We start from the raw sequence: 12952 nt of genomic DNA, 5'->3' as shown, positions 1-12952 counted from the left end.
TAGCTGGAGATGGATGTTGGTGGGGTTGTGGGTTGTTCTTTTTTTTTTGTCCCTACCTATGTTGGAATTGTGGTTATTAATTTGAAAAATGCAATAGAGATTACTTATGACTGACTTCGGAGGCCTGTTGTTTATGTGGATGAACTATATGAAAAGCAGAATCTGCACAGATGCAAATTGTGCCTTCCATTAACACTAATTGAAAATTTAATTTATATAAATGTTTCTTCTGCTGATGTAATGTGACGGGGCGTTCAGTTTGACTGCCTATGAAGCTCTGTTAAGACAAGGACATAAGACTTAAATATCAAGACAAATCAAAATATTTTTGGTAAAGCACTCTCAAATCTCTAGTTTGGTGTTTCTGTGTAGAAGTATGTGCGCTGGCTTGTGGGTGTATTATTATGTATTAAGAAAAAAATTTTGTTGACAGGTTTTCATAAAAACTTTACTCTCCTACAGCTTTTGTAGAAATAAAAATACTTGTGATTTTTATCATTCAAATCTGGTTTTTGGTAGAATGCCATGATGACATTTGAAGAAGAGAAAATGCAGGTGGCGTGTGATGACTTAAAGGCTACAGAGAAACTTTGTGAAAGTGAAGAAGCTGGAGTTATAGAAACAATCAAGAATAAAATTAAAAAGAATGTAAGAACATTATTTGTAAAATATGGCATCGTGTAGTGAATAAATATTTCTGGAAATTTCCTTTCTGTCCTCGTTTGACCTGTATTTTGAGAAGCTTATTTTTGATATGTGAAGAGCAGTTGAGATTAATAAATTGAGAAATTAAGTTAAATATTGTGCTTGGATTTCCTACCTAGTCAGGTGATTCCTCTTCTAAAGCAGCAGGTTGTGGTAATGTTAGTAATTATTTTCTTAACACCTCAAATCAGTGAACTTCTAGCCTGTCTAATTAAAGCTAACTTTAATTCATACATGCTCTAGTAATGTTCAAAAGTTGAGGTTGAGGCTTCTGTGTGCTGGTCATATTCCTAGGGCATTTTCCTTCCTGTTCTAGATCTTTCCAGCTAAATAATGAAGGAAGAATAAAGCATGCAGATTGAGAACTAGTGAAAGCAGTAGCATGGAAATGTCAAGTGGCCTGCGTAGCATCACATAGCAGATCTGCCGCAGATGAAGCAGCCATTTCTCTTCAATACTTAGTTTACTTGATAAAAAGTATTGAACCTGACATACTTAACTCTGCTCTTAAGAGGCACTGTATTTTCCCTGCCATTTGCCATATACGCCTTTCGGTGCTCTTTCATGTAACATCTGTTAGTTGCGTGTTTGATGTATTTAGTAATATTTAAATTAAATCTAAATCTGTTCTGAATATTTGTAAAATCTTAAGAACAATAGTTGATAGCATATATGTAAGGCTTCCCTGTTTGTTAAGTAGGAGCCTGCTCGAGGGACTGTCAGAAAACTTCAAAATGCTGAGTTAATTCAGTAGCAATACTACCACTTGCGGTTAATTTTGTATTTTTTAATTTGTCATGTTTAGACCAGTATCTCATATTATCTTTGTTAATTTTTTTTGTTGCTCTGTGTTTGTATGTTCCAAACAGGTTGATGGACGTAAATCCACCCTATCCATGATCGATCGTCTGCAAAGGCAGATAATTGTAGCAGACTGTCAAGTCTACTTGGCCGTGCTCTCATTTGTAAAACAAGAGTTATCAGGTGTGCTGTGGCTTTAATGTTCACATACATTTTTTGCATGTTATCTCTTTCATATAGCTTGATCATAAAGTGGCAATATGACTGTCAGTGAAGGCAATTGCCTGGTAAGAAAGAGCACGGTTCCATTTGAAACGTTCCAAGACTGGTACACTTGCAGAGGTATTGTTCTACCTTTGTGTAGGTAGTAGTATTATGAAATGAGTTGGATTGCTGCAGATTACAGCTTTCTACTTTTTTCATACCAATAATCACGTTCAACTGATGCACTTTAGATAGCCTGGAATCCTTTGAGTGGTCCCATAGAGATATTTGAGGAGTTGGTCCAAAGATAGGTAGCATCTGCGTGGTGTGTGTGACCTGCAGGATAAAAGAGCCTGTAAGCCCAAGCTGCCGTGAAAATCCTGAAGTCCCGTATGCATTATGTTCATGGCAACGCAGGGGGATGACAAACTGCTGGTGAAAGTAATTTTAAATGAAGTGTGTCGAAGGTGGAACTGCTGAATCAGCTCCTTATTCTCTGGTCGCCAGAGTGTGTCCTTGCACACCAAAGAGGTTAATCCTGGTTTGTTGAATACAAACCTCCTTGTCTCAGCTGCAAAGCTGTTTCTAATGTTCTCTTGCATTCCTGATCTCTTGCATAATCTTAAAACATGCCTTCATCCATGAGAGATAGAAAATGTGGTCAAGGTCATATACAAAGTGAGTGCGTTCTTAGGTTCTTACCAAATCAGTGAAGACCAAGAGATGGCAGTCAGATCAGATTGTCAGTGAAAACCCTGCTGGTCAGCTGAAAGGAATTGGGGAAATAACATTCAGATTATTTAAATAAACACTAAGATCTTCAGTCAAGGACACAGTGCTTTCTGTGATGTTGCTGACATGGTTTCTTCCAAGCCATAGCATCAAGAATGTGTTTGGTTCTAGCTAGCAGAAATTCAGAAGGTAGTTCTCTCTGCTGTGCCTGCAGTGCTGCAGAAAAGTGTTCTTACTATTTTTGATGCATTTCTGGGTTTTCATTTGTGGGTGGTTTTTTTCCCCCTCTTGGAGATTTTTTTTCTTATTTCAGTATGAACTCTGCAGCTGCAGAACTGGGTTGGATGCTGTGAGTGAGGGGGGTGCCCGTTCCCTTTCTCTCATGTGTGCTGCTCAGAGCTGAAGTGGGTAGCAGAGTACTGCAGAACATGCAGATATTTGGGTTGCTCTACTGAGTAAAAAAAAAAAAATATACCTGAAATCATTAGTTAAAATTCCAAGCATTGAAATGCCACCCCAGCAACTGTTGGTTGCTGCCGCTGCCAAACTGTTGCATCCAGTGTTTCAGTTTTTGCAGTATATTATCTCTCTGCTTTTATATAAAACATTTGTTTTTATCACGTATCTGTACAGAAATAGCAACCAGATTATGGAAGTGAGTGTAATTAAAAAGTGCATTCTTCAGAGACAGAGAAATATTTCTGATCAGTGGAACACTTTGACAAAAAGCATACGATGATAGCTGCTTTCTCATATGCCTACCACCTTTTACGTTTTCTTTTCCACCCTCACGGATGTATGACAGATAGTTTCATCAGAAAGTTAGTAACACAGCAATTTATATTAGCTTTCCACAGCAATACTGAACTACCTTTTCTTGATGTGTACCACTGCTGTCGTGGGTCTGGCTACTTCCAGAAGCTCATGCTGGGAAATCAGCTCAGTGATTAGACTTGATTTAATTTTTATGTTTAAAAAGTCAGATATTTATTATTTTAATTCATTAGATTGGTGTTTTTTTCTGTGGTATGTCAAATCTGTCAGTGTTATGCTGTGTTAGTGAGCTGTTCATGATGGCACACTGAGGGAAGTAAAGCCTAAAGCTATACTTCCCCCCCCATATCCTTTCCATTTGATGCGTGCATCAGAACACAGTAGTTAGCTATTAACAGAAACACTATCTGTAGGATGAGTAAAATGTGGGGTTTTCCTTGTAATTTGTCTGCTGCTTGGCTATGCGTGGTTGTATGAGTATTCATCTTGTGGTGAACCACATAACTTTTTAAATGTTCTGTGTAGCCAAAAAGTGACCTAATTGCTTAAAATTGAAGTAACGCTAGTCTTGTAATGCAGCTGAATTATGGCAGGGGTTGACATTTTTTATTCTAACACTTTAATATAGAACTCAAGAGAGGATTAATTTTTTTTAACTCTTCAGGTTGACAGAACCCTTCTGTCACAACTGAGAATACAAATTTTGCAGTCTTTCACAGTATGATTTCTTAAGACTATGAAACTAACTTCATCCCTCCTTCGTAGATCAAGAATCCAAAAGGGGTGGTCTAGTCCTTGATGATATTTTCTCTTGAAATTTTTTTTTTCCCCTGTAGTTGGAAGGATTTTGTCAAAGAAGACTAGTGAAGAGTGGTTTGGTATTAATAGCATTTTCCTTTTCTTTGACCCCTCCCCACCCGTTATAACTGATGCCAGAATTAGATCATAACACTGATGTCTGCAAATTTGGTGATACCTGTTTAGAACACTGCTGCTGTAACCATCCTTCTGTTTTCTCTCGTTTTGTGCTGGTGTGTGCTTTTACAGTTAACATGTACAGGTGTGTTCTGTGTTTGTTTTTACCACTTACCACTGTCCAAGGATGTGCTATAACCAAGACGAGATGAAGGCCATGTAAATAGGTAGATTGGACATCTTCCTCTTTGGGTGTCATGCCTTTCTTTACCCTCCTGTAGAGAGGGTAAGAAAACTGAAAATCCTCAAGACCAGATTTTTAGGGAAATTTGGTACCCTGCTTGCATTTTAAAGTGAGGAAGTCAGGCAACTGAAAAGTGCTTTGGAACAATGAAATTTTTATGCATGCTTTTTTTTAATGATATTTTTCTTAACTATAAAGCACTGCATTCATAGAGGAACAGGGAAACGATGGTGTCAAAAATCTTATCTAGCCCAAAGGAAGGGGTTTTCGTAGTATTTTCCTATCAACTTTTAATGTCATCTGTACTTAGGAGGTGTCATTTCTTCTTTGAGTCTGGCTTCTCTGTTTGCCAGGCAGCCATTTCATTTCCCCTCTGTAGTGGAGCACAATCCAGCATGGATTTCCTTGATTTCTCCATTTCTTTCTGACAGTAGTATTGCTACATAGCTGAAGGGAAGTCCTTTTGTACTGCATGCTGTTTTAATGTCTCTGGCTGAAAAGCACTTAGGTTTGTAGAGCCCAGTATGAAAGACCTCTTGGAAGGGTGAGTAGCTATTACAGAATCCTTTATACAGTAAGTTTACTGCAAATAGAAAGAGAGCATCCTAGGATTTGTGAAATAGCATTTACTACTTTGTTCTGCTTCTGAAATACATCCTTGAGATATATATTTTTTCCTTGCTTTTTAGCATACATAAAAGGTGGGTGGATACTCCGAAAAGCCTGGAAAATTTACAATAAGTGCTATACGGACATTAATACACTTCAGGAAATGTATCAGAAGAAAACAACTCAGGAATCCTTGACTTCTGATGCTGCAAATGATAATCATATTGCTGCAGAAGGTGTAACGGAGGATTCGCTAAACAGACTGAAAGGTGCTGTTAGCTTTGGATATGGACTTTTTCATCTTTGCATATCCATGGTGCCCCCAAACCTGCTCAAAATCATCAACCTGCTGGGTTTTCCTGGAGACCGCCTACAGGGGCTTTCTTCACTGATGTATGCAAGTGAAAGTAAGGACATGAAGGCCCCTTTAGCTACGTGAGTAGCTATATTGAAATGCTTTGGTAGATAACTTAGTACTAAAAGTAAGTAACTGGAAAAAAGTTGAAACCAAGAAGTCATGTTGCTTTAAAGGAAACAACAGCAGGTAATAGAAACTTGTAGTTTGTTTTAACATGCCATGGTTTGGTAAGCTCATCACTTCCTGATGTAGAAGATCTCTCTGCTGTTACTGTCATACGTTGGGGGTTTGTGTCAGTGTTTTGCTGCGTTCTGCAGTACCGGCTATTCTAATGTCTGATGATTTATATGCCAGCAGAGTAAATAGAGGCATGCCCTGAAGGCTCAGTAAGATTACTGGAGTTGTGTTCTCTGCTATGGAAGGCATAATATTTTGTGTGAGTCTTTGATCTCGCTTAGTTATTTATCCTTACTATTAGCCAAAGATCTTCTTCCAGTTTATTATTAATTTTAGCATCTGAGTAAAATGGGATGTTGTCTTGTAGTCTTTTTAGAGGAGTATTTTTTTTGGTACTCTTCCCCCTAACTCCCTCCCCTCCACCTCTCCCCCCGCCCCAAGCCTTCATACTGGTTCAGTTCTTTTTATCAGATGAAGGGTTAGCCAGACCTAATTTAAACTGCCCTCATAAATGGATTTATTATTCCATTATCTCCAAATTAATGCTTCTGTTACTGGACCTACTGAAGGTACCATCAGGTGTCACTTTGGAAACATCAACAGCAGACCTGAAGTTTCTTCTGCTTGAGAAAAGTTGGATTTCTGATCGGTTGAGAAAGCTTAAGATTAAATGTTCCTGTTGATTTGTTCTTTCTCCTTTCTGGGGAAGAATAACACTATTTCTGGGGGGGTTTCCTCCTTCAGATGGTCTTGAAAGTCGTGCTCTGCCCTTGTTTCCAGGAGCGATGTAGGTCATGTAGATGTCTGCCCTTCTGAACACCGGATGCTTTTCTTTTTGACGTTGATTTCAAGTGTGTCTGCTGATGTGTGTTTAGATTTGTTGTTGGGTTTATTTGTTGGTTGCCTTTTTTTTTTTTTAATTCCCTCTAATGAACAATTTGTTTTCAAAGTTTCCCTGTGGGTTTTTCTTTTTAAAAATCTAAAGAGTTCTAAAGGCTCAACTACTTTGATGTTGTGAGCTTGATTGTTACCTTACCTTTGGGTAACGTGCACTGAATTGTATGTTCAGGTGCAGTTTAGGAGTACGTTGATGTATGACAATAGTATTGTGTTTGTTTTAATGCCACCAAGTTGTATAAGAAAAGATTCATACCTTTTGTCTTTCAGAATAGTTTAAAAAAATTTGCTTGTGTAGAATGTTATTCTTGTATTTCTGTTTACAAGCTGTAATCTCTTTTACTCTTCTGTTTCTTTTAGATTAGCTCTGTTGTGGTACCACACAGTTGTTCGTCCCTTTTTTGCCCTTGATGGCAGCGATAACAAGGCAGGGTTGAAGGAAGCAAAAGAAATCCTTGCAAAAAAAGAATCTGCTTATCCAAACTCGTCTCTGTTCATGTTCTTCAAGGGAAGGATACAGCGATTAGAGGTACTGCGTGTTTTCTTACTTTGGACTGATTTCTCCCCTCTCCCCCCATCCCCCTCCCCTTCTTATTTTATGTTTTTCTGATGTGAACTGTGCAAGCTTCAGCAAATTGTGACTACAGATATAGATACAGGGAAAGTTAAGTAAGAAAAAAGGATTAACTCCTTCCTAGTTTCAAGTTCACATACTCTTTCACTACTTCTATCTGAAGTAATGGCACTTGGAAATTCTTTCAGCTACTTGATACATTTCTAGCTCCCTGCAAAAAGGAAGTGCTTTTGGCCACTCATGAGTTTCTTGTGGTATAAATAGCTATTTCAGTTTTGCTTGTCAAGCTAAAATCTTGAGTATTATCTGCTAAGTACATAGCATTTATCTCCCCCTTTTCGTTTTATGCATTGTTCATATACTGCTAATTCTCTGCAATTATTTCTCTCAAATAATTGCTTTTGCTTTTAAGAGGTCAAACCAGGATGTTTTCTGTTGTTAAGAGTGAGCTCTGACCCAAGCAGAAATGTATTCACTGTAAATGTGTTTGTGAATGCTGTTGCAGAGTGTTACTCAAACGCTGCAGTAGCTTCATGGGTTTGGCTGAGTTACTCCTGAAGAATTTGTGATAATACAAGATGCTGATGACGATTTCAAACTACTCAGCTTCTAGCTGCTGCTCTTATCAGACCAGAGTATTTCCAGAGCAATTGCATTAACAAGAAAACCCAACACAAAAGCTCAAACCCTTCATCTCAACATTATAATTACAGGAGCTAATCTAGATCTTAATATTGATGGTCATTCGTTGCTGGGGTTTGCAATTAACTCTCTCAAATGCGACTTCATATTTGAGGGAGGTAGCAACAGAAGGGGGCGGGGGGGCACACTTTTGTGGCCTATCAGATTTTGCAGATAAGGTTTGGATATTGTTCTTCTTTTTGCTGTCCTTCTGAAAGCAAATGTGCTTTTGGGGAATTGCAGTGTCACAGGCAGGCTCTCAGTCTTTGAGAAGTATTTCTGAGTGGGAAAGATTGATTGGTCTTTGTTCAAATATACGCGTATTTCATTCTTCTGGTAAAAATCAGATTTAGTGGGAATAGCTACAGAATGAACGCTAGTGCAGTAAAAATGTAAACAGGTTGATTGCCAAAGCATGACTTGGTATTTGGAACTTTTTTTTCATGTTTAGTGTCACGAGGAATAAAATTCAGCTATTTGGTTCTTCTGACTTTCAGGGCGAGCTAGGGCAAGATTGTAAACAATAAACTGAGTATATGTGTCTATGTGTAAATTTGGAGGATGGTTTGGGATGAGTGTCAGCTTTGTGTAGTCAATCCCTTTCTGGAGTACCATTATGTTTCAAAGCAGAGATCTTTAAGGGTATTTGCGCATTAAATGATGCGGAGTATAGACACCCGGGTTTAGCTCCAGGTGCAGCAGTCTGTGCCAGAGGCAGTGTGGCCATGTTAGAAAGGTTAGTTAGCCGAGGCAGGCAGAGAGGCAGAGTGCTGTGTGTTATGCTAGTAGCCATGCCCGTAGTCAGCAGAAAGCTTTGTGGTTGCTAACAGGAATTAAATGTCCCTATTCAGTATTTGTTTGTATGAGAGCTTTTCCATTCAAGAGCCTCTTTTTTTTTTTTTTTTTAATGTGTGTGCATGTTTGGTTTTGGTAGGGTTTTTTTATTGTTGTTGGCTGGGGTTTGTTTTTGTTTTGTTTTTTTTTTCCCCAGTTGTCACTCCTTTGTTCTAAGAGGTACTGTACCATTGAGGCTTTGTGGTGTCTAAATGTTTTGGTTAAACGTGTCAAGCTCCTCTTATACGCTCTGTTAAGATTTTTCAAACTGAATTTGCTCAAATGTTGTTGTAATGGTGAAGGTAGGTGTGTGACTGGTGGCAGTGGCATGGGGAGCTGCACTAGTTTTCTGCACAGCACACTCGTAGTTACACATATCCCAAATCTGGGCATTGGTCTTATTCTACCTATTGAATGAGAAGTGCACGTATACTCTTAAATTAACCCAATATGCTGAGTAGTAATTTCCACTTCATCTCCAAGGGGGCTGAGTGGAGCTCCTGCAAAACCTAAGAAGTGCCCTTCCTTGAAATTATTAAACACAGGTAGGTTTAAATATTTTCTTTTTCTGTCAGGCAAGGGATTATTACTTTGAGGTGGCTTACTGAAATTGGTAAGTCTCTGCTTTAACCTATAAGCACTTAAAAGTATACCTTCAGCTGAAGCTTGTATATTTTTATAGTCTTTAACATATGTCATCTTTTAACAATTCTGTGGTAAAATTTAATTGTACACAGATGAAAGGCAGCTTAGATGTTGTACAGAAAAGCTTTGTATTGGAGCCTACTAGTACTCAGTCCGTTGGATCTTTTTGTAGTCTTTGGTCCTACAAATACATGTACACTTTGTGTAACTTTCAGCTGATGGTCTATTCAGCTCCTATTAGCAAGTCTGTGTGTGCGTATGCTAACATAGACACACAGAGGCACGGCTGTATGTGTGTATTTTTAATGTTCTGTGGGAAAAAGAGACTGTAAGGAGCATAGCTCAGCCATGGGAATCTCCTCTAAAGGCAGAAGCAGTAGTCCAAGACTGGACTGTGAGATGCAAACCTGATGAAGGAGAAAATTGCTGAGGAATGAAAATTTCCCGGTGACAGGGCTGTGGAAGACAAATAAGGAGCATGTGACTGTATAATGCTTTGTGCTCCAAAAAGCATGTATGAATACTAGTCAATAAAAGCCTTAACACATCTGTTTTCTACAAAGTTGCCTTATAGGTGCTATAGATGTAGACCAAATTATCTTTCAGCTTTCTTCCCAGATTCATGTTTTGAGAAATGAAGTCTGAAAGTGCTTGGAGACTATTGAAGTGAATGAGTTGAGGGGAAAGGAGGGGAGGATGATCAGGGAAAGCTGGAATGAAAGTGCACTATAAAGCTAAAGGTTGCACTGGCAGTCTGATCCAATGTCTCTTTTTCAAGGAGTAGGTTAAGAGACTACATATGAAAATAGCCCTTTCCCTGACCTTTTTACATCGCTCACTTAGTGTGGTGTTAGGGACATCACTATTGCTGTGCTTGGCTTGCAGCTGTATGGTGTGTATTCCAGCCTCCCAAGTATTTATTTGTGTCCGACTATTTCTGTCTTTAAAATACTTTCCACTAAAGCTGATAATGATGTTTCAGCTAAGCTTAAGGTACTAAACAAGTGAGAATAATGTTTTATACTTGTGCCTAAAGGGAACTTAAGAAATGTAATTAGTGTAATAGCTGCTGCAACCCACTGGTCTGAAATCCAGAATTTCCAGCTGTACCCTTGGGCCTTTCTTCTTACTGTGAAAATAAAAACAACACCATCCACTTGCTAATTGTGCCTTGTCTAATCTCATAATTATGTTAATAAATACCAATTTACTGTTAAAACTGTGACTTGGGCTATTCAAGTGTCGTATTGTGGCCAGCAGTGAAAGATGGGCATGGTGGTAGCATGAGAGAGGGCAGAGTAAAAGGTGGTGTTCTGAATCTCATGTACTTCTGCTTTTCAGCTTGCAATTTTGTTTTCTCTTTTTGTTTTCTAATCAGCAACTTTTTTTTGTTAAATCTCCATCTGCTTTTTGAAATGGTACAAATCACCCCACTCAAATCATTTAGTAGATTGATAGCTTCATTGTGGAGAGCGGTAAGGGTGCAAAGCAAAAACAGTGTTTGGCAAAATCGTGGACTGGTCAGGATTGCTTCTCTTTGATTGGGAACAGATTCTGGGTGTGTATAATAAACAATGAGAAATCTCGGGGGCTGGGACAGGACACCCTGGTTCTGAGCAAGGAACCACCCCGGTTGGAGCGAGTCCAGAGGAGGCCACAAAGATGATCAGAGGGCTGGAGCACCTCTGCTATGATGAAAGGCTGTGAGAATTGGGCTTGTTCAGCCTGGAGAAGAGGAGGCTCTGAGGAGACCTTATTGCAGCCTTCCAGTACCTGAAGGGGCTACAAGGAAGCTGGGGGGGACTTTTTACAAGGGCCTGTAGTGACAGGACAAGGGGTAACGGGATTAGATTGAAAGTGGGGAGGTTTAGATTGGATATCAGGAAGAAGTTCTTCCCGGAGAGGGTGGTGAGGCACTGGAACAGGTTGCCCAGAGAAGCTGTGGATGCCCCATCCCTGGAAGTGTTCAAGGCCAGGCTGGATGAGGCTTTGAGCAACCTGCTCTAGTGGAAGGTGTCCCTGCCCATGGCAGGGGGGGTGGGACTAGATGACCCTTAAGATCCCTTCCAACCCAAACCATTCTATGATTCTATGAGACCAGATCTGTAGAGGTCAGTTGGTATAGGTACATGTTAAGAGACTGAGGGGACAAGTACCAAATAGCACCAGTGGCGCATTGGGGTGTGGTACGGTGTGTGTGATGTACAGGCTGCTGAAATTGTGCAGTAGCATGGCCGGCTTAAATATACTGCCGACAGGTACGCTTGCTCCTGCAGTTACCTCTTGTAGACATCCTAGTATCAGTTGTATTGTTCTTATTTGGGGGTGGGAGGGTGTAGCATGGTAAAGTAGCCTGAGGGCAAGAGTAGTAATAAGAGTTCAAGAGTCTCTCAAAGGAATTTTCTGGAAAAAAGTCACAACAATGTCTTAAGTAAAGAAATTTTCAGAGCTCTTACAATGTCAAGGTTTATTTTCAGGAGTTGTGCTGGCCTCTCTAGTTACTTGTTCTAGGCTATAAAATACAGAATCCTAATTTTGCTCTATTTTAATTTGGTGCCATGTCTAGGGAAAAATGGAGGAGGGCGTGTTCAGGAATAGAAAGCACAGGCTTTGAAATTTCTATATAGTGCCCTCCAGTATAAGTTGTCCCTTTTGGATCTTATTTGCTGGCTTCCCATTAATTATGAACATGACTATGAATATGACTTCTTAAAAGTTTTACAAATTGATAGTGCTGATTGAGTATAGGGAGGTCCTGGGAGAGGGAAAGTGCCCTGAGGTTTCAGAGCAACTCTGGAGGGAAATGTGTGTCATCTCGGGAAGCTGCCTTGGCTCTGTAAGCTCTGTAGAGGCTTAGTGGTGAGTTGGGGTATGTCTTGTTTTAATCTGAAGTCAAGAAATGTAAGATGCTGGTTCTCACATTAGCTTTAATAATCTTCTTTATGATTATTTAGTTCTGTATGTTACACATTTTATGGATTAAGCTTTTTTCATGTTATTTCTGAGAGGCATGAGTGATGCCTGTTGAAGGAATTACATGTGTGTGTAATATATATATATTTTTAAATCTCAAGAACATCAATTTCAAGTGTCAGCCATGATGTTACACTTGCAGACTCTTGGGACTTCATAATCCTTTCTGTTTATTCTCTGAAACAGTAAGCATTAATTACTAAGTATTAACACTAAGAGTAGAAATTCATATTCCAGTGTGTTGTCACAATTTCTGGAGATTATTAAAGAATGTCTTTGAAACATACTTACTGAGCTTGATGCTTAAGGAAAATTTAGGCAGAGGTCAAAAAACTTAGGAGAGCTAGACTGAGAAATGGATTATAGAAGACTGACTTTTCAGCTAACTGGACTTGTATATTACAAGGTGGTCAGTATTTCATGGGCTGCCCCAGGCTGGTGTGTGGCATTGCAGTGATGTTATTGCCATTAGTCATTGTGTGGAATGCCATGCCCTTCAAATAAGTAATTTGTATTTTCACATGTTTACATTTTTAGAAGACAAAGTATCTTCACAGAGGACTAAATGTTTAGGTTTTGGGGTTGTAGGTTTGTGGCTGTTCTTTTTTTTCTTCTTTTTTTTCTCAGAAGAATTCAAAAAATAATTTACTGAACTTTTAAACTTTTCAGCACAATGATGGAGTTTTAAGCAAACATTCTTTTTTTTTCTTTTCTTTTTTTTCTCCTCTGTAAGACTGGGCTCATAACACTTGTTTTCCAGGAAGTTGTGTTGGGGTGATGCAGCATCAGTGGGTAATGTGTTGTGGAGAGAATCACAGACTGGTTTGGG

The 12952-nt window shown here is 39.1% G+C and overlaps 1 protein-coding gene across 1 annotated transcript in view; it reads left to right on the top strand.

The window, feature by feature from the left end:
• TTC39C (tetratricopeptide repeat domain 39C) overlaps nucleotides 1-6945 on the top strand; it is a gene marked incomplete at its 3' end in the record, with an annotated part of 8444 nt that extends 1499 nt beyond the window's left edge. Inside the window, exons 2-5 of the mRNA XM_010146500.1 lie at nucleotides 520-648; nucleotides 1575-1689; nucleotides 5065-5419; nucleotides 6777-6945. Coding sequence (XP_010144802.1) covers nucleotides 520-648; nucleotides 1575-1689; nucleotides 5065-5419; nucleotides 6777-6945 — 768 coding nt within the window. The remainder of the gene's footprint in view (nucleotides 1-519; nucleotides 649-1574; nucleotides 1690-5064; nucleotides 5420-6776) is intronic.
• Nucleotides 6946-12952: the final 6007 nt, after the last annotated feature.

This window comes from Eurypyga helias, unplaced genomic scaffold, assembly GCF_000690775.1.
Source record: "Eurypyga helias isolate BGI_N326 unplaced genomic scaffold, ASM69077v1 scaffold23152, whole genome shotgun sequence".
NCBI lineage: Eukaryota > Metazoa > Chordata > Aves > Eurypygiformes > Eurypygidae > Eurypyga > Eurypyga helias.
This window is presented reverse-complemented; position numbering and strand designations above follow the sequence as displayed.